The 26,322-nt window shown below is 41.6% G+C and overlaps 2 protein-coding genes across 3 annotated transcripts in view; one reads left to right on the forward strand and one right to left on the reverse strand.

Moving 5' to 3' along the window:
- The window catches only part of AFG3L2 (AFG3 like matrix AAA peptidase subunit 2), a 47,223-nt gene extending 40,923 nt beyond the window's left edge, over positions 1-6,300 (reverse strand). The window contains exon 1 of the mRNA XM_048840206.2: positions 6,123-6,300. Within this exon, the coding sequence (XP_048696163.1) occupies positions 6,123-6,242 (120 nt within the window). The 5' untranslated portion in view covers positions 6,243-6,300. The remainder of the gene's footprint in view (positions 1-6,122) is intronic.
- A 199-nt stretch (positions 6,301-6,499) lies between these two features.
- Positions 6,500-25,424, forward strand: PRELID3A (PRELI domain containing 3A). Of its 2 annotated transcripts, XR_012667006.1 has the most exons (7): positions 6,500-6,658; positions 11,909-12,077; positions 12,462-12,551; positions 13,505-13,575; positions 13,673-13,775; positions 15,315-15,430; positions 20,343-20,445. XR_012667006.1 is itself a non-coding variant. In XM_048840245.2 (6 exons), the coding sequence occupies exons 1-6, from the start codon at positions 6,627-6,629 to the stop codon at positions 20,460-20,462; spliced, it is 585 nt and encodes a 194-aa protein (XP_048696202.1). In that variant the 5' UTR covers positions 6,508-6,626; the 3' UTR covers positions 20,463-25,424. The 2 variants fall into 2 exon arrangements, 1 of the variants encoding a protein (XP_048696202.1); XM_048840245.2 differs by lacking the exon at positions 15,315-15,430 and having other exon boundaries at positions 6,508-6,658; positions 20,343-25,424.
- The last annotated feature ends 898 nt before the right edge of the window (positions 25,425-26,322 follow it).

Here is a 26,322-nt window from a genome sequence, read left to right on the forward strand (position 1 = left end):
AAAGGGTGAATCTAATATCAAAGATGGAAAAAAGAAATTGATATGCTGCTTCACAGAATTCCATCACGCCCCCATAAATTGCATTTATAATACTGTCCTTTGAAAGCTGTTGCCAATCTTGGGATTTTTTTTTTTAAAAGGTTTTAATTAAAGACTTTTGAACAAAGTTTGATCCATTCCCACTTTTGGGATTAGGGCATTCATTCATATGAATTCCCCCATCTCCTTGTTATTCACTTCTGATATAGAGACTGGCAGGTTAAGAATTCTCAGTCTGTTGATGTCCTCCCTTCCATCTTTATTTTGTATTGTCATACTTAGGGCCCAATGAAATCTGTTTTATTATTGTGGATTTTCAGATTTAGTTTTTTTCCATTAAAAAAAATTAATTCCATCTCCTCTGGCCCTGAGGCTGCCGTGAGGAGATGTCTTTATAGTTTTGTATAGCGCTGGATTTTTTTTTAAGCGCTGGATTCCATGTTATTGTTTTGATTCCGTCCACGTTCTGGTTAATACAGATTTCCTAAAAAACAGTGAGGAGTCCTTGTGGCACTTTAGAGACTAACAAATTTATTTGGGCATAAGCTTTCATGGGCTATAACCCACTTCCTCAGATGCATGGAGTGAAAAATACAGTAGGCAACTATAAATATACAGCACATGAAAAGACGGGAGCTGCCTTAACAAGTGGCGGCGGGAGGCGAGGGGGGTGATGTCAGTGCTAATGAGGCCAATTCAATCAGGGTGGATGTGGCCCATTCCCAACTGTTGACAAGAAGGTATGAGTATCAACAGAGGGAAAATTACTTTTTGTAGTGACCCAGCCACCCCCAGTCTTTATTCAGGCCTAATTTGATGGTGTCGAGTTTGCAAATTAATTCCAGTTCCTCGCTGAAGTCTGTTTTTGAAGTTTTTTTGTTGAAGAACAGCCACTTTTAAGTCTATTATTGAGTGTCCAGGGAGACTGTCCAGTGCTCTCCTACTGGTTTTTGAATGTTACAATTCTTGATGTCTAATTTATGTCCATTTATTCTTTTGCATAGAGACAATAATCTACATGCATCTCAAGGACAAGGAAGTGATAAAAGAAGCAGCAGTGAAACTCAGAAGAAAACGATGTCTGACAATTTTGGCTCACCTTCTCTTCTATGTTACCTCTCTTCCTGCAACACCAAAAATTAATGAAGGTCTGTTGGGGAGACTATTTATTTTATTCATGATCCAAATTCAGAGTAACTGAACAAAAGGTAAGAATATTCAGCAACTTTTGCTCCATCTAATCACGGAAAACAATTGTGTTCATACAGTTTAAGATTGTTTATGGGTAAACCAGGTTATAACCAGCATAAATAGGGGTTAAACTGTGTTATGACTTGGTTGATCAGGAATATGCCATAGCATGGGGACAGACCGGAGCAGAAGAGCTAGTACACTGCTGTATTTATCTCTGCAGACTACAAACTGTGTTGCTAAAATGTCTCTAATAGTGCCTCAGGTAAGACGCACATAAGAAAGAGTTACAAAATATATTTTATAAAGAAGGAAGTAAAAGTCACCTACATTGAATCACTAGACAGTCTTGATTGTACCCATGTTTATACTGACTATAGACCTGTGCCAAAGTTAATTAATTTTAAAAATGAATTCAGTTCCCTTCTCCCCCACCTGAGTACTTTCAACAGTTATTAGAATTCCTATGTGAACTTATCTGCATAATCTAAAAGCCCAGGCTACTCTATCAAGGAATATTACAGTCAAGATGTTACACATTCAAGCTAATAACTACGGTATAATAAATGTCATGGAAATCCAGTTTTAGCACATGTTGCTATTTTTAGGGAAACTATTCTTAGGTTAGCTGGAAATGGGAATGCCAGAGTGACCTAAAATGATATGATACTTTCAGGTGTTTCAAAGAGGGAAAGAAGAAAGAGCAAATGAAGCATACTTTGCCTTCATGCTGTCTAAACATTTAGGCCATTTCATAACCATACAGGGGAACCCTGCCCAGCCTATCAATCCGGGGGATAAAACAGTTGCCATGACCAAGGAATTTGAAATAAATAAATAAAAACACGCAAGTAAATATTCTTTATTTCTCCAAGGAACCTTCATCTTAGGGAAAGATAATGATACCTAATGAGCATTTTTTAACAATACTGCTAAAACACTCACAGATATAAAATAGTCCACAATGGAGAGGTGAATAGAGCATACAGGTCAGGTTTATACCTGACTTACATTAAGGCTGTGATGCAACTCTACTCACTATTTAACAGTGTCAGACAAATACAAGACCTGTAGCACTGAATAAATGTTGCCTCATGTTCTCTCTCCTTCAGAATCTTGTGCTGCAAAACAAAATGGCAGCATTGCTGGGTATTTAAAAAGACACCCACCAGAACTTTTCACCATACAAAAAAGAAAAGATGAAAGGTCACTAAATCCTCAATTCTAATCCACAGAAAGTTACCAAGAACACAAAAGAAGCACAGAAAATCACCATTTTCAATTACATCAACAGAAAATGAATCTTTTCCCAAAAAATCAAGGTTATCAATAAATAAAAAGAACACTAGTACTAGTTATTTATTGCATGGAAAAAACTTCAAAAATGTTTTTAAAATGTCCGAAACTGGTGGTTCCCAACCAGGAGAACATGCACCCCTGGGGGTACACAGTGGTCTTCCAGGGGATACATCAACTCATCTAGATACTGTATAGTTTTTACAACAGACTATGTAAAAAGCACAAGTGAAGTCAGCACAAACTAAAATTTCATACGACTTGTTTATACTGCTCTATATGCTATACACTAAAATTGAAGTATAATATTTATATTCCAATTGATTTATTTTATAATTATATGGTAGAAATTAGAAAGCAAGCAATTTTTCAGTCAGAGTGTTCTGTGAAACTTTGGTATTTTTATGTCTGATTTTGTAAGCAAGTAGTTTTTAAGTGAAGTGAAACTTGGGGGTATGCAATGTTAGGATATAGATATTCAGGCCTGTCTGTAAAGGCCTATACTCTAAGAATTTAGGTGTATTCTTATCACTTGGCTAGTGATAGAGGTATAAAAGAAAGAATCAAAACCACTGTCTGCCAGTGTAAGGGCCTTCTCTTACTGTGACAGTTTGTGGCCCTGTGCTTAGGCTCAGGCCTTTGGCTAAGCAGCAGAGGCAGCCATAAGCTGGGAAGCCAACGGTCACATCCTCACATTCCAAACTAGTCACATTGAAATAAGGTGCTATTGGGCTGTTAGGCACTATCAGGACAGGATTGTATTCCTATCACCTCCAGAGGAAGGGAAGTACCTAGAAAATGTAAAAGGAAACTTAGTTTGATAGCATCCTGTCTGGCAAGAACTCACTTATCAATAGCTGGGATGTGAAATCCTCACTTCTGTATTGTTTTGTCATTATAGTTCCCACTTTGCTGTTGTTTGTCTGTATAATCTCTGTCTGGTTCTGTGATTGTTCCTGTCTGCTGTATAATTAATTTTGCTGGGTGTAAACTAATTGAGGTGGTGGGATATAATTGGTTACATAATCATGTTACAATATGTTAGGATTGGTTAGTTAAATTTCAGGAAAATGATTGGTTAAGGTATAGCTAAGCAGAACTCAAGTTTTACTATATAATCTGTAGTCAATGAGGAAGTGACTGGGTGTGGGTGTGGGTGTGGGTGGGGGTGGGCATGTGGGTGTGTGAGATGGGAACAGGGAATGGGGGTAAGAAAATTGGAATCATGTTTTGCTAAAGGGGGAAATGGGAACAGGGAATGGGAATAAGGAAGTTGGAATCATGTTTGGCTAAGGGTAGGAATGGGAACAGGGACACACGTGTAAGGCTCTGTGGTGTCAGAGCTGGGAAGGAGAATATTAAGGAAGGAAACTGGAATCATGCTTGCTGGAAGTTCACCCCAATAAACATCGAATTGTTTGCACCTTTGGACTTCGGGTATTGTTGCTCTCTGTTCATGCGAGAAGGACCAGGGAAGTAAGTGGGTGAAGGAATAAGCCCCCTAACATGCAAGACAAATCCAACTCCGGAAAGGGGTACAGTAGTCTGGAAAGGTTAAGAGCCACTGTTTTAAACTGAACAATGTAAATTGGACCCAGCTGACATCCTTATAATTATCTGACAACCATCAGCTACTGCATAAGAGTGTTTTGAAAAAAAGTAGAAGCTTTCTAATAAAGACTAATCCTTTGAAAATACAGTACTGTATAACTAACTTACATAAAGGCAGGCACAGCAGACCAGAGTAGCTTACATAAAGGTAGGCACAGCCCATTGTTACATATGGTTATCTCCACAGTTTACTTCAGTTTCTTGTAAATTATGCTTTCCACTGAAGATACTCTAATAAAGATATTACATTTCTAATGTTCATCATCATGTATATTCTACCTCCTTAATATAATTCTTAAAAGGAAAACACACAATTTTGAGTAAGAATATACCCATTAATAATAGTAAGCGTTCAACTTTCTTAACGATCAGTGGCATTGCCTACAACAAACCATTAAGAAAGCTGTCCTGATAAAGTTAAGGCCTCACTAAAGTCTGCACAAAGAAACTAAGAATTAAAACAAACTATGCCAAGAGATGGAAGTATAGACTAAGGCTTTCAGACCTCATGCTGAAGTATCCCAAGCATTTCTTAAGTATTCATGTATCTTTGCAGCAACAGTGTGAACTATTCCCCCATCACAAATAGGAAACTGGGGAAGAGACATTAAGTGACTTGCCAAAGGTCACGTAGGACAGTGGTTCTCAACCAGGAGTACACATTCCCTGGGGGTACATCAACTGATCTAGATATTTGCTTAGTTTTACAATAGGCTACATAAAAAGCACTACTGAAGTCAGTACAAACTAAAATTTCACAGACAAGGACTTGCTTACACTGCTCTATATGCTATACATGGAAATGTAAGTACAATATTTATATTCCAATTGATTTATTTTATAATTAATTATATGGTAAAAATGAGAAAGTCAGCAGTTTTTCAGTTACAGTGTGCTGTGACACTTTTGTATTTTTATATCTTAGTTTGTAAGTGAGGTGAAACTTGGGAGTATGCAAGATAAATTAGGTTTCAGAATAGTAGCCGTGTTAGTCTGTATTCGCAAAAAGAAAAGGAGTACTTGTGGCACATTAGAGATGCTCAAATAAACTGGTGAGTCTCTAAGGTGCCACAAGTACTCCTTTTCTTTTTTGCAAGATAAATTAGACTCCTGAAAGGGGTACAGTAGTCTGGAAAGGTTGAGAGCCAGTCTGTGGAAGAGTCAGGAACTAAATGGAGTCCCTGTCCAGTGCCTTGTCACAAGATCATCCTCCCTCTCTATCCAATGCGATTACGAATAAGGGTGACTGCTCAGATAGCTTTTGTGCTCCACACACCTGTGCTGTAGGAGCTGGACAGAGGCCACACCATCTCCCCGAGAGCCAAACAGCCAACGGCTGACAGTGATTTTTGTGTCTTTGCCCAGATTCAAATCTGCAACCTAAAGCTTGCACCTGTGAGCTTCCAATTCCCGTCACTTCCCTTTAAAGTGACCACAGGAGATTTTTTTTTTTTAAAGAAGACCTTGGCTTACGGGTGAGCTGCGAACAGCTCGCAGGGATCCAGAATCCTCCGAGCTGAGCGGAGAGTCCAGCGTCCTCCTGGCCCTGCTCTCCCCCCGCGCCATGGCCCCCCACCTTGCGTTAACATTGATGCCCTGGAGACCGGCCTCCAGCTCCCGCTTGGCAGAGACACGCCGAAGGGCCGGGGCACCCCGATCCCCGGCTCCTTAAGGACAAAACCCAACGGCAAGACCCCGCGGAGGGCGCGATGCAGCCGTGGTCTGCATCGTTTCTGCCCGGGGGCGCCAGGGCCTGCGCGGCGGGCACCGAGGAATCTCAGGCGCCCTGGCCGGGGGAAAGAAGCCCCCTGCGGAGCCGGGCCCGGGTTAAACGCTGGCCCTGGGGAGCGCGCCCGGGCACGCTGGTCACCGGGACCGCCAGGGCGGGTCACCCCAGCTCCACTCTCAGGCCTGGGAGCGATCGTCGTCCCCCCCCGACAGCGGCTGCCCCAGCTCCCCCACCCCGGCACCGCGGTGTCACTCACCTGCGCCAGCCCCGGCCCCGAGGGGCCCCGGCTGGAGAGCAGCTGCTGCAGCGTCAGGACCCCGGACAGGCCCCGGCGCCGGCAGCAGCCGCGCGACAGCAGCAGGCAGCGGTGCGCCATGGCCCAACGGCCGCTCCGAGGCTCGACTCGCCAGCCACAAACGCCACCCCCACCGCGGCGTGCGAGCTCATCACGTCACGTCGGGAGCGGACGGGGGGGGGGAGGTCACGTGGCTGCAGAGGACTGCGGGCGATGGAATGACGTATTTAAGATGGGGCGGGGTTTGTTTGGTTTTGTTTTTTCTTCCTGGTGTCCCCCGCGCGCCCCTCCCGCTCGTGAGGCAGTTGGGAGCGCGTGAGTCATGAGCCCGCCCAGCACAGTCTGTTCCGCCCCCCCCGAGCGCGTCACGGCCCCTCCCCCGCTGAGCCGGCTCTTTCTTTGCCCGGAGCCCGGCGAAGAGCGAGCGCGAGGTCGCCGCTGGAGCTCGGGGGCCGCAGCGGAGCCATGAAGATCTGGAGCTCGGAGCACGTGTTCGGGTAAGCGGGCGGCAGCAGGCGCCGGGCCCCAGGCTTGCAGGCGGGGCGGTGATTCCTGCCGGCCGGTAGCGCGCTGGCCCTGCGCCCCCGGGCTGTGACTCCGCCCTTACCGAGCCAGACGCCGGTGTGAGCCGGGGCTCCCTGCCGCGGGCCCCCGCCGGTCACTGGGCTGAACGCCCCCCGGCCCGATGATACGCCAGCCCTCACCCCGCGCCCTTCCCCCGCGGGCCGGGAAACGTCATTTATCCCTAGCCCAGAGTTGAGGAAACTGAGGCCCAGAGTAGGGTTGTGACTCGCCCGAGGTCACCCCGCAGCTCGATGGCCGAGCCAGGTGACAGCTGTGTCTCTGCGGCACGACGCCGACCTCCGGAGGAAAAGTGCCAAGTGCGACCTATGACCTGCAGTTATTGCAGTGGCCTTAACTTCGCTTATCAGCCTGGGCTGCCACTGGGTGTCTCTCCCCATTGTGTGGGTTGCGGGAAGTGTCATCGATTCCGCAGTCGTCGTCCCCTCCCCCCCCACTTTTTTTTTTCCTCTGAGAAACTAGCTGATCATGAGGTCCTTTTGTAGTTAAAGTTAAGATTGTGCGCAGCTCTCACTGAGTGAGGCCTGCATTTTGCTGTTCAAAGGGGGTACACTTGGTGGCAGTGCAGTATGGAGATCTGTGCAAAATGTTGCATACCAACGTGAGAGAGGTGACTGAGGGCTTCTCTAATGGGGAAGTTTTACCGATAATACTGATGTGACCCCTTGTGGACATTATTAATCCTGTAAAAGAGGGGCTTTTTTTCACCTTAGTTTAAATCACTTCTCAACCACCAAAGAAGCTCTTATAATAGAATGAGTGTCCACTGGGGAGTTCTGCTGGTATAACTATATTGGTTTAAATTCACCCCCCCAAATTATGCTGAAACTTTCCCATATAGGCAAGGGCTGAAAGCAGTGTGAAAGGTTTCCACATCTGTCTTCTGTTTGCCAAGGTATGCAGGAAATAGGACTCCAAAAGGGCAGAGTTATGAAACTGACAAAACTATTACATTATTTGGCCTTAAGGCATAAGTATTCATAAATGACCTTTCATAATATTAGAGCAAACACAGATGTAGCTGATTCTCCTAAAGCGTATAAACAGATTAAAACTGAGTTATTGTATGTTTCTTTCTTCTCTCCCCCGCCCCCCCCCTTTTTTAAAGCGGTAATGTGTTTTAAATAATCCTTGAAATATCTTCAATGAACTGCTAACATTCAAAGTTAATAACTTACTTTGTCATTTATTTCATGTTGTTCTTCATATAAGTGAAGCATTTAACTGCAAAAAAGGTTATGTATGATATTTGAAAACTGCTTGTGTCATACAGTTCTCGTTCTGTATAATTGGTAGCAAAGTTATAGAATGGGAATACTTGTGTCAAAGTCTAGCCACATCATACTGGGAAACATCTGTAGATAACAGGCTAGAAACTTTCGTGATGATGGCTTAGGCATTTCAAAACAACGGCTTCGGCATTTCAAAACAACGGCTTCCTTTTTGCATTTGTTTATATATATGTTGTGGCGCAGATTGGTAGGTATAAGCTTGTGGGGTTTTTTGTTTCAGTTTTGTTTTTAAAGTCTGAAGTCATAGCCTCACTGTATAGACATATGATATAGTCCCTGCTTCCTAGGACTCTACAGTTAGACTGGATAAACCTAGGAGATACGGGGCAAGGAGGGAGAGGGAAGGAGGAGAGTAAGTTCAGAATGTGACTCTGAAGTCACAGATGAAGCTTGTAGTTGTTCGTGTTGTTGTTTTTCACCACCCAGTTCTTCCAAGCTGATGGAAGTGGGTTTTGAGGAGGGATTTGAAAAATGTCCCATTATTGCAAACTTCAGTCTTGCTTTACCAGTGTTAGCAAATTTGGGAGCCTTAATGTAGGTGTACCATCTGTGTTTAAAGCGCCATGTCATCTAGCCTGGCACAGACCCTCTGTCAATTAGACATGCTATGTCTATACTGCAGTAAAATACCCATGGTTGGCCTTTGTCAACTGACTAGCTTCGGTTGCAGAGCTATAAAATTGCAGTGTAGGCATTTGGGCTGGAGCCTGGGTGCTGGGACCCTATGAGGGGGGCGGAGTCTGCACTGCAATTTTATAGCCCAAGCCCCATGACCCACAGTCAGCTGATGTGGGCCAACTGTGGGTACTTTATTGCAGTGTAGAGAGAGTGTTTAAAATGTCATTGAAAGCCCCCCTATGCTAGGGCTCTCACAGTTGCTAACGTAGGTGAAGCTAGAATGATGTTAGCAGCAATCTAAAATCTTTGCAAAACTTTCTTAGTATAGGGGTTTGCACTGGTTAAACTACATTTACTTAAATAACTTCAGATAAGCTGGTGTACATTTGGTATGTGGACAAAGATCTACTCTCAAAGTTTTGACAGCTGAAGTTATGATGTGTAAACCAAAACATTGAGTGTAAAATGAAAGGTGGGTGCTAATAAAGCTTTCTCTTGTGTGGCAAGAGAAAGCTTTATTCTCGGTTTTGAGCAACTGCAGAGCTTGACTTAAAAATCAGTTATCTGTGGGACATAATACTTTCTTGATGCTATGTGAAAATTAGATTGCAGAATGTGAGGCCTGCAAAACTGTATGCTGCAATGTGTGTGAGTGTAGTTAGATCAGGGATTCATAAAATGGCCTTTAGCTCCTTGTAAGTCTTCAAGGACATCTTGTCTTTGTTAATCACCTTTATGCTTAGTTTTATGTTCATGTTACATTGCATAATTCCTGAAGATAATATGAAGACCAGTTCATGCATATCTTTTAGTAGAGAACAGGGTCAAGGAATAGAGGAAGGGACAATTTTTTTTTTAATTTTTATTTTTTAATTTAAAGCAAATATTTCCCCATTTGACGTTGAAGGACCATTTTGTTTTTCCTGTTCATGCTGGAGATGTTTGCGAAACTCCATTTTATTGTGTGTGTGTGTGTATAGTTAGAGGAATGTCTTGTAGATGCCTTCCTACATGGGGGAGTTAAGCTGTAGTCAAATTAAAAACTAGAACACTTTTCCATTATTTATCTAATATAGCTCCTATAACAAAGTGTGTGTGTGTGTGTGTCAAAATGACTCGATATCTTACTCTTTATGAAACCTCACCTATTTAAACAACATTTAAACAATAAAAAAGATAAAATACTGTTTAGTCAGAAGTTGGAATGAAACAAACATCAAATCAAATTCTGGCATTGAGGGGAGTGACTTCAAAAGTTAGAGCCTCTGAGAACCTTGTTACTGACCTTGGAAAGCTGGGCCTTAGGAGCTGACTTTCAAGACTTCAGAACATGACATAAGGCTGTTTGCCTCGGAGGTCCTGACTATGCTAAACAAAAACAGTACTCAGTTGTATAAAATTTACTGTTGCAATGCTTATTCTTGTAAGGGTTTTAACACCTCCACATAGCAACACCTTTTGCATGGTGCCTGCACTTGTCTTTTATTCCCTAAATTTTTTTTCCACTGCAGAGCCACAGTTGCTAACAGCGGTGGAGCCTAACAAGTGTTAGTAATATGGAAAACTTGAGTGCAGAAAATGCCTGAGAGAAACTACTGTAGATTGTAAAAAGAAAAGGAGTACTTGTGGCACCTTAGAGACTAACCAATTTATTTGAGCATGAGCTTTCGTGAGCTACAGCTCACTTCATCGGATGCATACCATAGATTGTGTTGGTTTAGCTGGACTTGAGCTTGCTCTGTGAAGTAACAGCTGATTTACAAAATGAGAGAATCCTACTGCAGACAGTAGCAGGTCTGTGGGTAGCAGACCTCCACTGTATTTGGCTTTCAGTGGTTGGTCTACTAGTTTAGATGAAGCAAAACTGTTAAAGAAATCTTGATAAAGATCTGGTGGAATATGGTGTTTAGTTCAGAGGCTGCTGAGGGTGTAGGGGGAATGTGTTCCTGACACTGTCACTTTGCTAATCTAGTACGGGGCGGCCTTTATATGTGAATAGCAAGAGCTGAAGGTAAGGTGAGTACCAGTCTCCATAACCCTAGAACATTGAAAGAAATTTTCAAGGAGGCCAGCTTTAGTTTGGAGAACATGACCTCATAAATCAGTTTGCCAGTTTAGTCCTGGGATATTAGAGAGACAAGGTGGGTGAGGTAATACCTTTTATTGGGTGAAAGAGACAAGCTGTTGAGCTGACATAGTCTCTTTTTCCCAGACCTGAAGAAGAGCTCTATGTAAGCTTGAAAGCTTGTCTCTTTCACCAATAGAAGTTGGCTCAATAAAAGACAGGTTTCAGTGTAGCAGCCGTGTTAGTCTGTATCTGCAAAAAAAAAAAAAGTACTAGTGGCACCTTAGAGACTAACCAGTTTATTTGAGCATAAACTTCATCGGGTGCAATGCATCCAATGAAGTGAGCTGTAGTTCACGAAAGCTTATGCTCAAATAGAGAGTGCCTCATCCACCTTGTCTCTTCTACTCTTAGGTAAAGCTTATATTAACACCATATTGCTAGAACAAACATCATTTATCAAGCACCTATTATCTATAACTCAGCCCGTTCCAGCTTCACCCTTTTTAATAGTTCTCAAGTTAGACAATCAACAATCATTTTGGAACAGGTTGATCATGTATAATATGTATGCAATACGAAGTACGCTTACACAAACTATCAGGTATTCTTTCAACACTGTCAGTATTGTTTAAGAACAGAAGAATTTCCATACTGGATCAAACCCATCACCATCTAGTGCAGTCTTGTCTCTCTTGTATCTGACTGTGGCCAGTACCAGATACTTCAGAGAAGGTGCCAAAGCCACACAGTAGGTGCATGTAGGATGATCTGCCCCATGTACTAGGTTTCCTATAATCCCAAACAGTTAGAGATCGGTTTAAATCCTGAAGCATGAGGCTTAACATTGCTTCCAAAATTTGTTAGCATTACCTAGATATTTATTATTCCTTTTGCTTCAGTGTCCTTTGGTGGTGAGATCTACTGTTTGTTTACATGTTGCATGGAAAAGTATTTCCTATTAATTGTTCTGAATTTGCCATCTTTTAACTTCAGTAAATGTCACCTTGTTCTTGTTAGACCAGGAGCTTCTGTTTTTCCTGTCTATCTTCACTATAACGTCCTCATTTTGTTTTTGATGCGAGGTGACCAGTACTTCACCCAATACCCCAGATAAGTCTGCACCACTCATTTGATCTTAGATGAATATTGTTAATGAAATGTATAAATACTGCCTTTTTTTCCCCTAGACACCCATGGGATACAGTTATCAAAGCTGCTATGAGAAAATACCCCAATCCCATGAATCCATGTGTGGTAGGAGTAGATGTGATAGACAGAAGCCTTGATAACCAGGGAAGGTTACATAGTCATCGACTTCTCAGCACAGAGTGGGGACTACCAAGTATTGTAAAAGCGGTATGTTTTTATAAGTTGAATGAGTAACTGACAATGTAATGCATCTAAACACTTCATCCTCTGGGATCTCAACTCTGAATTGATAGGAAACACCTTTTCCAGAAATCGTAGGGAAAATGTAATAATATAGCAGCACATCTCTTGCCGTGAATGCATTGCAGTTTTTCCTGAAATGTTAATCAAATTTCAATTGTGGTATCTTCCAGGCAGGGACTATGTCCCTTTGTGTGATTGCCTAGCATTCAGCATGTTGAGATCTTGATCCTGATCAGGGGGTTCATGTACAACCACAACATAAATATGTAAAAGTAGTAATTTGGAACATCTTTTGTAATTTGCTCTGATGTCATGTTGAATATTTAAATAGAATGTTTTGTTTTCTAGATTTTGGGAACAAGTAGGACTTTGACATACGTTAAAGAACATTCAGTGGTAGATCCAGTAAAAAAGAAAATGGAACTCTGCTCCACCAATGTAAGTGACTAAGTGAGGTCAGGAAGCTTTTGGTAATGGCTGTAGGAGAATAGAACAACCGCCTACTTATTTGCAATACAAAAGAAAGCTTTGCTTTTAGAATTGCACAAGCTTGCGCTCACTGCTGTCAAACAAAGCCCCAACATTCTCAATGTGAACTGGATGGTTTGAAGCTTTTCTGGGTTGCCAGTTTTCTAAATAACATTTCCCTTTTCAGTTGCTGTTGGCTGCTTCTTTGTATGAGTAAGCAACTTTAAATATGTAGGCAATATAAAATATTTGTGTGGGTGTAACTTTGACGTCAGGTGAAACCATCTTCTGAGAAAGCAGAAATGACAAACTCATGTATTAGAGAATAAAATATTCTGGCCAAAGAAATTTTCACTAAACAGCAGCAGAAATAAATTTAGAACTGTATTGCAAATCTTTAATCTTGTTGAAATATGCAAACTGTTATGTTGTATTCTAATGTCCTTCAAGCTTATCAAGTTTTAAATGGAAGATCTCAGTAAGAGTCTTGTCTTTGTACAGTAAATGTAGGCTTAGGGACTTTCCTAAATACATGTTTTGAGTGTGATTGGTAAGACTGCTTATTTTCCTCAAGAGCCTGGATTAAAAAGCTTGCCATTGCAAACATACTGAAGTTCAGACTTGGTTTAACATTCACAAATGTTATTGAAAAGCTACCTGAATCGTGTTGGACAACATGGAATATAGAGAGACCTAGTGAAAGGCAAAGGTTACCTGGCTGTAACTGGATTTGCAATAGGAGAAGACAAACCACCTCTCTATTATTATTGACAATTATAATTGTGCTGTTACAAAGTACAGTAACTGGCCTGTTTTCTGCTGTTGAGGATAATGAAGCACCAGTTGGGTGCTACTGAATTGTTGATAGAGGAAACCGCAAAGAGGAGAAAACACTGAGGATTTGTGTGTGTTTTGTTTTTAAGATTACTCTCACAAATTTGGTGTCAGTTGATGAGAGATTGATCTACACACCTCATCCTGAAAACCCAGAAAAGTAAGTTGAGTCGGGGGGTCTGTCTGCTTCTTTCTGAGAGAGGGTATATTGCTCCTTTTTTGTACCAATAAGCTTTATTTTATGTCTTTCATTGCAGGACTGTGCTAACTCAAGAAGCAATTATTACTGTAAAAGGCGTTAGCCTGAGTAGTTATTTGGAAAGTTTAATGGCCAACACAATATCCTCCAATGCTAGAAAGGTATGCTTTTGTGGCAGTAATTCTTGGGCACTTGTACTGCTGAATACCATGCTTAAGGCTCAAATCTGCAGGATTGGACTCTAAGTGTGTATAACTTTTATTTTTAACCATTAAATTTGTGTTCCTGTAAATGTCACCAGAAGCAAGAAATGCAATACTTGTTAATTAGTCTTTAAATGCATGCTAACCTGTCTGTAATGTTCCTATTGTTAGAGACTGTTACCCAAGCAGCTCTTAAACTTGTGTACCCCCTGTTGTAAGTAAATTCCTCAATTTGTGTTAATCTGCAAGGCATAGAAAAAGAGCTTTGTTCATCCCAAAGTACTGCTCACACTCCAGATAGGGCTTTGGGAGTGGTTATTTGCTACTGTTGGGGGCACTCTGTCTTGCTCTCACATTACTAGAAATCAATAGAGGATCACACCGGTACCTCTCCACTAGTACCAGCTGGAGGAAGAGCATGAATGTGGTGTGGCAGAGCATAGGTCAGGTGTAGGGATGGGAAGGACAAACAGTGCAGGAGGGAGCAGTGAGGCAGATGTGAGGGTGTGTGGGATGTGGTGCAAAATAGAAGTGGGAGTTGGCCTGGTTGGGTCGTGGCACTTCAGATTGAGTCATACTTCCCGATGCCATCCCAGGTAGTATGTGCCTTGGCCAGCCCCTTTCCCCTGGAAGTAGGATATCACTAGACCGTGATGCTGCTTCCATCACTTGATGTCAAGCATTAGATTGATGATTCAGCCCTTCTTGGTCAGAAGGATATCTGGGGGGAGGGGGGTGGAGGAGGAGGAAATCTGAATGTTTGCTACTTCCCTGAGGCAATAGTAAAGGTGTGAGGGGATAGACTGGCAGAAATAAAGTGTGCTAAGGTTGGGGGTTAAGTGGATGAACTGCAGGGTTTGGGGAGAGGGAGAAAAAGTGGCTAATTGAATTTTGAGGGTGCAGATTGTATTTTTGTTCGGTGGCCATAAACATCTCTCCACTTAAACTTTTTACAATTCTCTCCAAATCCACTTAGAGTAATGGGGTACATACTGTGATCTCACCATCCTCTGACACTCGCAAGGGCAGTTAAATCTTTGGTTTACCAACAGTCAACTTAGAAAATGTCTGACATGTATAGAAAGCCAAATTAGAAAAGGGCTTCTTCCATATAACACTTAAACATCTTTGTAGTCAAGTGTCAAACGGTGGAACAGTACCTTTTTGTCCTTTCTAAGGCTGCTAGGTCCATTCAGAGATGCTTAACTTGGCAGGAATTTGTGTGTGCTGTTTCCAGCCCTTTCATTACTAACAAGGAGCTCTACTTTGAAGGAGGTGGTGACCGCAGAAGCACAAGACTGAGTTTCTGTGCTTTCAGAAGTCTGCTCAGAGATGGCAAAAGCTTTGCTGGAAAGTGTTTTCTGCTGTATCTTGAAATGCTGATGTAAATGTTGAATTTTGCTTTGAGGGTTTGAGATTGCAGGCCAGATACCTGAATACTACAATGATGAAAGATGAATTTTGTGCCATGTATTAATCTTTTCTGTGTTACTCCAGGGGTGGGATGCTATTGAGTGGATAATTCAAAATTCTGAAAGCGCTCTAAGCTAGCAGTCTCTCTCTACATCTGCAGTTTGTACTAACTAGTGGTAACTTCGGCATTCGCTATCTCGGTACAGCATTTCAGCTTTCTAGCAAATGTGTGCATGGACTGTTGTGATGTGATGTTTTTTATATATATGTACATTAGCTTGCATGTATTGTAATCACAGTTACATACAAGAATGGGAAACTTGTTCTCATAATACTAGAATCATGTATGTCTTTTTTTTTTTTTTTATTGTGACCTAGAATGGGTCAAGTAGCCCAAATCCACTACATCAGTGAAGGGCAGACCTTAGTTATTTCTACATGTACTGCAGTACTTTTGTACCATACTATTGCCTCTTATACATGTAAATGATAGATTACTGCAGGTACCTAAGCATGTGAAAATGTCACTCATTAATAGGGGCCCACTCCAGCTTGGTCAATTAAATTTGACTAGATAAGAACAGTTATCTAAAGAAATTAACCAAAAAATGTTTGGTTAATGGAATCAGCCTTATTATAAAAATGGATCAGAATTGCACTTAATGTGTTTAGGGTTGGTTTTCTCAAAACGGGTGCCTAACAAGAATAGTTTTCAGCACAGAGTTATCGCTACTTGCTTTGTCTTCCGTGACAGGAATTGATCTGGTCTCCTCCTTTTTCTTAGACTTTTAAGAGGTAGATGGGTGATTGGGAAGGTGGGGAGGGGCAGCTTCTGTTGGTGGTTTAAAATTTAGGTTAAAGCTGAACATATTTTACTCTGATGAATTCATAGAACCATAGAATATCAGGGTTGGAAGGGACCTCAGGAGGTCATCTAGTCAAACCCCCTGCTCAAAGCAGAACCAATCCCCAAGTTTTGCTCCAGATCCCTAAATGGCCCCCTCAATGATTGAACTCACAATCCTGGGTTTAGCAGGCCAGTGCTCAAACCACTGAGCTGTATTGTTGCAGTAAGAATCTCATTTAGCATCTTAAATTGGTTTCCTGCCTTGCTGCTGTTACAAATGACCTTCTTTAAGCAACATGACTATTTAAAATTTAACTTTCAGATGTATTTCCATTTGTTCATGGTAGGAAATGCGGCTTTCTTTCATATTCAGACTTCAAGGCTGAAAGGAGTGGTTACAGTTTTCATAGTTTAATGCTGGACAGTATTAATGCTCTTCACCTTTCCTTCCATTAGCTAGCCTAGCTCGACTCTGTCATTCCTGTACTGAAACCACAAACTTCCAATGATAAAATCCTAAAATCTTTTTTCATAACTCTTCTCCTTGATTCCTTTATTTTGGGGGGGAGGGTGTGTGTGTGTGTGTGTGTGTGTGCCTTATAAAATTAGCAGATGCTGGCTATGTGCTTTCAAGTTTACTTTTCATTCCACTAAATTCTTGAGTTGGACAAACCATTAAGCTTTGTCTTCTCCAAAAAACTTCAACTGGAGTAGTCAGTCTGCTATCAGTTATCCAAGATATAATAAATCTTTATACCCAGTATTTGACCTAATATTGAAAGCACAATGTAGTGCTAACGTATGTAATGTGCATGCTTGGTTATGAATGTGCTTGCCTATATAATGTAGGACTTAAATAAAATACACATATATTTATATGTGTGTGTGTGTGTATGTGTATATATATATATATATATATATATATATATATATATATATATATATATATGTAAAAATATACACTCCAATCCTCTGTCAGATTCTGTTTTCCTTTCACTGAGTAGAACTGCCCAGGTCCTTAATTTTAAAAGAAATTGTAGAGGTGAAGCTTTATTAACTTAGATTCCACTGGAGAATTGTTCTGAAATTTACCATGTCAGCATAGTGCACTGATGCTTAAGTTTTATAGGGATTTAAGCAGTTTTTCCAGAGCTGCAAGAAAATACCTCAGATTGTATTTGTTTTGGAAAACCAACAAACCTATTTGAATGATTTACTGGTTATAATCCTTGGAAGGCATTTTGTGGATCTGAGTCCCACCCAAAAGATGCTGGCTAACTTTTTGGCTAATAAAAGTCTACTGTCTATATGATCAGACTTAAACATTCTTAGTGTTTTAAATGTTACTTGTTTCCTTTCAGTGTTTTGTATATTAGTGACCCTGTAACTAAAAGGAAAGTAACTTGAAAAATAGCTTTTCAGTCTGAAAAGCTTGTACCTGGGGTTATTTCTATGCCTAACATTGGGGGAAAGAGTTGTGGTTTGTTTTGTTTGTTTTTTTTCCCCTCTAATCTCTGTGAATATGACAGTTCAGTCAGTTACACTATTTTGTAATGCATTTATTTCCTGTTGCATGTAGCAGCCTGCACTGCTCTGTTGTAGCTCGCATGCATGCTTCCCTATACTCTGTGAGAAAGTTTGCCAGCAATAGTACCAGCAAAACAAACTGAAGTGGTAACTGTGTGCACAGAGGGGAAACAGGCTGGGGGGGAAGAGGAGGAGAATGAGGAGTTTGGTGTGGCCCTTGGGCCTACTAAGTATCAGCAGGGAAGCTGGGAAAAAAAGACTACTTTGAAGAAGAATAAGGGTTGCTCTGACTAAAATAAATTCAGTTTTAATTAGCCAAACCAAAAATATGCAAGTTAGTGTCCCTTTAACATGTTGGTGGCACTCATTATAAATGCTAACTTCCAATCCACTAACTTTTTGTAAGAACTGAAATTTCTCATGCTTGGTCTTGGCACATGAATGAGAATTTTTGATTCTGAGTTGGTTTTTAATACTTTAAAATCTTTTCAGGATGGGGACTGTTTACTAGTGTGTGGGCAATTCCTAGCAAATAATGACTGCTAACCGTAACATAAACATTGATAACTCAATATAGCATTTGGATAACAAAGGGCTTTATTTCTAAACTTGGCATGTTCTTCCTGGTGATTGAAGATGCCGCCTCCTATTTCACAATCCATTTTCTTTCAATGAGGCTAAATGGAAATAGCATTTTAAACTTGTGCAGTCTTTTATTTTTCTTAACTTGAAAAAGACTGACTGGTTATTTGAATGTGCATCCACTCTAGTTCCCACTGGTTAGGGAAGAGGAGACCGTGGGATAGGGACTCTTTTACAAAATATATATATTCACTGTAACAAGTATACATATAGTGCTCTCTTAGGGGGTAACACCCTCTTTCTTCCTGCATTAGTAATATCCCCCAGCTATTGAACTTGTTCGCATGCATTGCAGTTTGTAAACCTAATGACTCAATCACATAGCATACATTCTGGTGCTTCTTGCTGAGCTGCCTGTGTCACAAGAGTTTAGTTCTTACTGAAATATTGTTCTGAGGAATCCTGTCATCTGATATCTGCTCATTTGGGTGCCATCCTGTATTCTGCACTGTCTAACCAGACCTAGTAGTATCTCTTCCTAGAATGCATTTTAGAATGAACTGAGTACTTTTAATCCAGCTGTTTCATTCATTAGGATGTATGTATGGGTGGTAAAGTGAAGAGTTAATGGATAAGAATAGTAAGAACAGGACAGTATGTCCAGTGAAAAACACTGAGTCTCTAGAGGATGCCTTTTGTGGTAGTAATGATGTAAGAGGTTAAGGTGAGCTTGATTTTTACTTCTCTCCAAAAAGACTTGAAAAGCTTCTGACACTTGCTTGAAGACTAAGCCTGATATGCCAGGTGGGAAAGTACCTATGCCACCATGCCCTCATGCATACTGAATTTCCATCCACGTATCTTAAATCCCCTGGAAAAAATTACTTCTTCTGTCCTCTTAAATAATAACACCTCCCTTGGTCTGTTCTATCACCCAAATAAATTAAATTCCACCTCCCCAATCAGTTCTACCCCACTCCTCAACTTCACAGGGTGCTGCTGCCCTCACCCTCTTGCTCTTAAGGAAATGCCTGGGTCCCTGCACCTACCAAATATTCCCCTGGGCACTCTAATTGCATCAACCTTTCCTGTTAAAGTAGTAGTGTTTTAGAGGTTTTGTGGCCTTCCTTTCCCTCCCCGCCAGACAGAGGCCAGTGTCTCCCTGGTCTCACTCAGCCTATGTACATGGGCAAAACTTCTACTCACCCTGAGTAAATGGAATTTAAAAGCCCTACACTCCAGTACTTTTGATTAAGGAAATAAAAGTTGTACCCAACTCTAGGCTAGAAATTTCTCATTTTAAAGCTAATCTTCAGTAAGGGTGTGAATAGAGTCCAGCAAGTTAAGCATGTCAAATAAGTCTCTGACATGAATTCACAAAACTGGGCAGTGCACATTCTATGTGGCCAATTAAAATAAAGGAGCTGAACACTTATATTTAAGTTTTTAATTGCTCTTAGTTACAGCACTTTGTTTTCTCTGAGGCCTTCTTAAAATATCCTAAGAGTAGGAGGGAACAGGGCAGGGTGACAGAAAATTTAGTTGCCGTTTTAAAAAAACATAGCTCAGTATATGCTGAAAAGTGACTCATCCATGAACTTAGAACTCCATGATACCCTTCCTACAGTCACTTTCTGACCAAATTTTGTTCTGACAAGTAGAATGTCTGTCTTGTTTTTGTTTGTTTTCCTTAACTAACTACTGAGTTAACCTGAAAGTCCAGCTTGGTTCTTCCTGGCTCTCATCTTCAATAATCAAAAATTCTCCAAATGTAAATTTCTTAAAAATTCTGATGCATCAGCTGGACTAGAATCTTAGTCTCAGTATATGTGTTGGCTTTACTATGCTAACAGAAAAAGCAAATGGTAAAAATATCCTTATTGTTAAAGTAACCAATAATTTTACATAGACCCTCTTTTCCCATAACCTCACTTCGGTGTGGCACAAACTTTTTGCACATAAGATGAAGGTTGTGCAAACACTCCATTTAATGAAGCTTCAGTAAAAACTTGAAACCTCAACATAAAACCCCAAATAATGAAAAACTGGTTTCCTTTAGAGCAGTTCTGAAGTCTGACACAGGAAAGATATTGAAGTTTTAATTTTAAGTGGCCTTGTATCCATTTTGATACTAAATTCATGTCTTTTTCTGACAGGGTCGAGATGCCCTGGAATGGGTGATCGGCAAACTAAATACAGAGTTTGAGGAGTTAACATCATCAACACGGGTGAGCATGAAATCTGGAATGGCAGCGGCATCTGCAGCAGAGAACTGAGGCCACATAACACCAAGGAACTGTGACAGAACAACTTTATCCCATGAACTTTATTTCCTTAGATCTCTTTTCTATGGCTAACACCAGACTTTTATATGTTCATAGGAATGTCCGAACCCGAGAAAAATGTTTTTCTAGATCTTTCTAGGCTCCATATCAACTGTTTGACCAGTGAAGACTAACATGAGCTCTTATGCTTTCCTTTATTTTCATTTAAATAACCCCATGTGCTGTAGCCAATTGAAACAAAATCTTTCTGGCAATTCTTAAAAATGCCAAAATGTGCCTTTTTATAAAGGCGGTAACTAGTAGGTTTCTTCTACCTTCTACCATCTGTTTTTTGTGCTCACTTTAAAAAAAAAAGTGTGTACATATATTTATTAAGAATTTCTTTAAAGCGAGCAGCTGCTGTATTTTATGAAGGGCAGATGGGTATAAAAGCACTGAATCTAGTGTTAGCCTTCGCTGCCGAAGGGAAATAACGAAAAGTGACACACTGTAAAGTGATGGAGCTATTTACTCAGGTTATCTGAAAAGCTAGTTCTTGCATGATGGTACTGCCTCTTGCATTGTTAAATGCAGTGTCTGAATGTGATACACAGGTGATTTATGTCTTGGATGTTTGGATACAAACTTCTGACAGATGCAGTGAGAATTTAGATGTGAATATAGATTTTTAGTTAGACTTTGTGGGGATAGAAGATTTTATTTTTGTAATATTTATTCACTGGTTCTAGTCTTTCTCCCCCTCTTCTGGAAGAGCAGCTGATACCTCCATTGAAAGCATTGGAAAACTATTGACTTCTAAATGCAACTTTTTATAAGGTGATTTGAATGAAGAGTATCTTTGTTGCTTCAGATTGTAACACTTAACTACTGTTTCTTGTGCCACAAACAAAGATATCATGAAGACTCGGCAGAAACTCAGATCTACTTTGCGGAGTAAAGTTTAGGAGTACTAAAAAAAAAAAAAAAAACAGATGAGAAGCAGAATTGGCTTTCTCTAGAAATTTTTTTTTCCCCTCCAGAGCTTTCCATGTTTTTGTGTTCGTCTTTAATTGATATTTTTAACAATATTTTTGTCAGGTTGGCATGAGTAATCATTTTTAGGCTCATTTAAATGTTTCTGGTTGTAGTCCTTCATTGTCCGTTGGGGAAAACAAGATTGCAAAATCCAGTAACACCTATACAGTAGAATATTTGCAGAAAAACACAAGTTGGATTGCTTTCCAAAAGGTATGAAATCTTTGGCATTCTGTGGCATGGATACAGAAATGAGTGTTTGAAAGCTGCATAAGTTTCAGATGCAGCCTTCAACTGAAGGTAAATTTTTGATTTGTTGAAGAATTGGAATTTTTTTGTGTGTGCGCATGCAAAGGCTGAAGAAACGGTCTGTTGCAAAGACTTGATTCCTTGTGCAAACAGAACAAATGGTTTAGAAAACTACCTTTGAGTAAAAAATTAAATTTTTTTTATGGTAAAAATAAATAATTGTTCCATAACTTGCTTTGATTGGAGTGCTTTAAAATACAATGCTAGTTTGGTGGAAAACCCACCAAACACATGCACTATGTATTTTGGTAATTGCATTGTCCTCTTTTAAACTATCAAAGTATGCTTTCCTACCAAGAAAATATTTCTGTTTTAAAAAAAAATTTTTTTTTGGTTGGATAAGAATTAATCTTAGCTTTTCAGAACCCAGGAAATATTTACCTTTTTGTCTTCATGTTGACCTCGGATGTTCCCTGTATGAAACAGACACTACGCCCAGGCCTTAGTTCTGAAGAGGTTGTCTTTCTCCAAAGGACAAGGACAACCTGCATAATACTGACATTTTAGCTGAAGTGAGTTCGCTGTCTAAGTGTTACATGATGTCCTTTTCTGGGGCGGGGGGATGCAGACAGGTCTAGTTGCAAAAAACGTTGTCGGCTCCTACCTTGCTATTTCATCCTGGCACATATGAGTGAGACACAACGGCCACAGCTGTGCAAATGAGGTAAAACAGATGTGACTGACTTGGGGAAAGTTGTAGTAGTACAACATTCCAACACATGACTGTTTTGTTAAGTGGGAAGTGTTAAATGCGCAGGTGTGGCTATGCTGCAGTAAAACACCCATGGCTGAAGCAGGCTTACAGAGCTATAAAATTGTACCATAGACATTCACCCCTCACATCCTGGAGTCCAGGCTCCAGTCTGAGCCCAGACATCTCTAGTACAGTTTTATAGCTCTGCGAGCCCGATTCAGTTTACGTGGGCCAGCTGGTGGGTGTTTCTTGTTGCAGTGTAAACAATGCCTCCAGACCTGTCAGACTCTCTTAGCCCCTTGCAGTTTGCTGATCACCCTTGTATTGTGCCTAATACTGCTGCTAAGTTAAGCATGAATTATTGCTTAGGGTAGTCTTAAAATCAATTTGCAGATATTAAAACACAGCTATCACTACCCCTGCAGCATTTGCTACTTGGCACCTTCCAGTCTTGCATATGACTGCTTCTGTCCCATCCTTTCTCTCCTTATTAGCTCTTGTAGGACAGCCAGTGGTGCTGCCCCTTCCAGTCTGCTTCAGACACACACTTTTTGGGCTACTCCACACTGCTTTATCTTGGCCCAAACCAATTACAAATGCAGTCAGGTCGGGAGGGGGGGGTTCTCCTCACTATCCTGGGTGCCTCTCCCAGAAATAAGTTTCTATAGAGCCATGTTTGGTCACTCTCAAGCCATATGTGTGTTGGGGGAGGGGGAGGTGTTCTCCCCCTTGTAGCTCCTGAGCTGCTTCCTCCGAGCTCCCTTGTGGCCCACCGTTCTCCATGGCTGCCTCAAGTAGCTTCTGGCCCTGTCTCCTGGCCCCAGAAGTTTCTCTCTTCCTCCCAACCCCTGCAACTGTTCTCCTTGGCCACTAGTTGCTCTGCACTTTTGCTGACCCCCTCTTTTGGCCTGGAAGGCCGTGACTTGGGTTGTAGCTATACTGGGGGAGGGAAGTTAATCCTAGCTGCTTCTTGGCTGTGCTCCCAAAAGAGCTGCTTAAGAGCTTCTGGGATGTCTGCCCACCTAATGCCCTGTTGGCCCATGTCACTGCCTCCATCCTTGTTCTGCTTCCCGCTTAGTCTGAGAATCATTCGGGGTCGGGAGGGCCCTCTGCTTTAAATCTCCTGAAAAGAAGATGCAAGTTGCATCCACTCTTAATTTGCTAGGCATAGCCTCTTGCACTGTGGTCTAATACCACCCACCATGCATATGTGTGCACCCTTGGGACCACCGAGTGATTGATGGATCACACTGCATTTTGTTCTTATCTGCATTACTAGATGTTCATCAGGTCCAGTGTTACTCGGGATCTATCTTGACTTCCATGGGGAAACTCATTCTCTTTCATGCCAGTTGTCTGACTTTAGGGTTTCTATTTTCCTGTGGCTTGTCCAAGCTGTTTTCTGTTTTGCCAGGATCCTCTCTTCTTGTGAACAGCACTGCTCCAGTTATAGGTATGGTCCTTTGTGCAGTCTGTCCTTTCATCCTGTTCCTCCTCCTGTCATTGTGGTAGTTCTGTGGAGCCATTGTGCAGATGGACCCTCGGCTGGGGACTGCATTTTCACAAGTCACAGCTGCATATTCCCAGTCTTGCACAAGTGTCCCACTTGGACCTGTGGCACTCACGTGAGCACCCCCCTCCTGCCCTGCATCCATCCACACAAAGTTCTATAATATCTTCAAACTCTTTGGCTGAAACAGACTCTGGTTAGTCTTCTAAGTAAAATCTCTGATGGATCAGATTTTATTCCAGTCTTGCATTAATCAAAGTGCCCTGTAACTCTGGGCCCTTTTAATGTGGTCGTTCTCTCCTGTATAGGGCAAGTCTAAGTCTACTTTCTCAAATGTTGAGGTGGAAAACCTTACATTGCTACTGTGGGCTCTGGCACTGCAGACAGTGCCCAACAGAAAGGAGGAAAAAGCTTACACCGTAGGGAAGAGTTCAATCAAAATTAGAACCTAACCTGTCCAGCTCCTTTTGGCTCTGGGAGGTGATGCCAAAAACGTAAGTATTGAGCGAAAGAAAATCACTTGGCTCATTAAAGGGCAGGAGGTGCAGGGTTAGGTAGGAATCCTACACTATAGCACCATGAGGGTCGAAAGAAGGGACGGAAAGGAATTGAGGGGTTTGGTTGTTTACAGCCCAGCCTTACCTCAGTTAGTGATATTGTCAATGCAGCTCTTACCCACATGCACATCCTTAAACAAGTAAGAGTTGAAGCAGACTTCTAAGGCTGTCTCTGTGTCCCACCTCACAGTTCCCTTTGGTTCAGAGTCTCTCTCCTTAAAGCATCCATGCTGGTGTTAGCTGAGACCATTTTGGAGCTGTCAGTTGTGTCTAATAGTGAATGTCCTGTTCTCCCTTGTAGCTGTGTGTCTATCTTGCACTTCCCTATGCCCCTTTTAAGATTCCTCACCAGTGCTGCGACTGCAGTTCCGTAGTCTTCTATGCGGGGGCAGGGCTTGCAGGGGTGCTAGGGCTAGAGGTACTAGATAGGAAAGCTCACCCGGCCCGGGAAGTGCCAAGGCTTACTGTAAACAAAGCCCGAGCCTACTGAAAGTAGCTGAGGTAACTAGAAGAAATCCAGCTACAGCATTTCTACCTCCTGAGAATTACAGATGACTGGGATCAGTTTTGTTGTGTAATTTATAAAAATAGAGTACGTTAAACCCTGATCATCTTCATACTTTAACCAAGACCTTTCCATTAAATTAAATGCATTTAATCTTCCTTATACTTCGAACAACATTTAACTCTTATTATGGTGAAGGCAAGGATAATGGATACACAGTAACTCTTCCTCATCTCCTACTCTTCCCATTGTCCTCTCAGTTCAGACTGTAAACTCCTCAAACTATGATTCTCTGCCCTATCTGTAATGTAAGGGGCCATGCACATCTATGGTGCTAAGTAATTACACAATCTACTAAAAATAACTACGGTGTATTGTTTTCTTTGTAGTAAAAACAGGCACGCATTTGCTGCTTATGGATTCTCTCTCCCCACCCCCCCATATTTCACCTAGTCTAGCCCGGGAGCAGGAAATGGTGGTGGTGATGCAAGCAACTAGCTGAAACTATGATCTGCCCTGAGCATTTCCTTAAAGAGGATGCACAGATACGCTCATGTCTTCTTGTAGTTCAACAGGTGTAAACTGAAGGAGGAAGATGAGTAATTCTTCCCTGATGAATAGTTAAAGTTGAGCTGCTTATGGGTTAATGGTGCCAGTGACATGGGTGGGAGGAACCATGTGTTTGATGTGAGGCTGGAAGTAGAGTGGGGAACCCTTAACTGTAGCTCAGGTTTCTTAGTAAATAATCCCACTTTTTTGTATATAATTTAGTTTAAGCCTTAATTTGGAATGTAAATTATCTGTGTCTATCTCCGAGCCTTGTCATAGTTTCTGCGCAGAGTGGAGGTGGAGTCTTGGATGGGAGAAGTCAGGGGACAAGGAGTGGGGGAGAGATGGATGGGTCTGGGGGTCCTAGAGGGCCTGCCAGGGGGGTGGATAGGGGTCAGGGCAGGCCCAGGACAGAGAGCAGAGGGGGTTGGTTAGGGGGAGGGGGTGCCAGGAGGGGACAGTTAGGGGACAAGGAGCAGGGGGGATTGGAGGGGTCAGGCTGTTTGGGGAGTAACAGCCTCCCCTATGCAGCCCTCCATACTGTTTTGCACCCTGAGGTGGCCTCAGGCCAAAAAGTTTGCCCACCCCTGAGTTAGAGCCTATAATAGCAACCAGTATTTAGGGCACTAAGGCTAAGAACAAAAAACAATAATCACTATTTCAGCTCAGGTTACACAAAAGCCCATTATTAACTATTTAAATACTCAAGGTGT

This window comes from Caretta caretta, chromosome 2 (genome assembly GCF_965140235.1).
Source record: "Caretta caretta isolate rCarCar2 chromosome 2, rCarCar1.hap1, whole genome shotgun sequence".
Taxonomy (NCBI): domain Eukaryota; kingdom Metazoa; phylum Chordata; order Testudines; family Cheloniidae; genus Caretta; species Caretta caretta.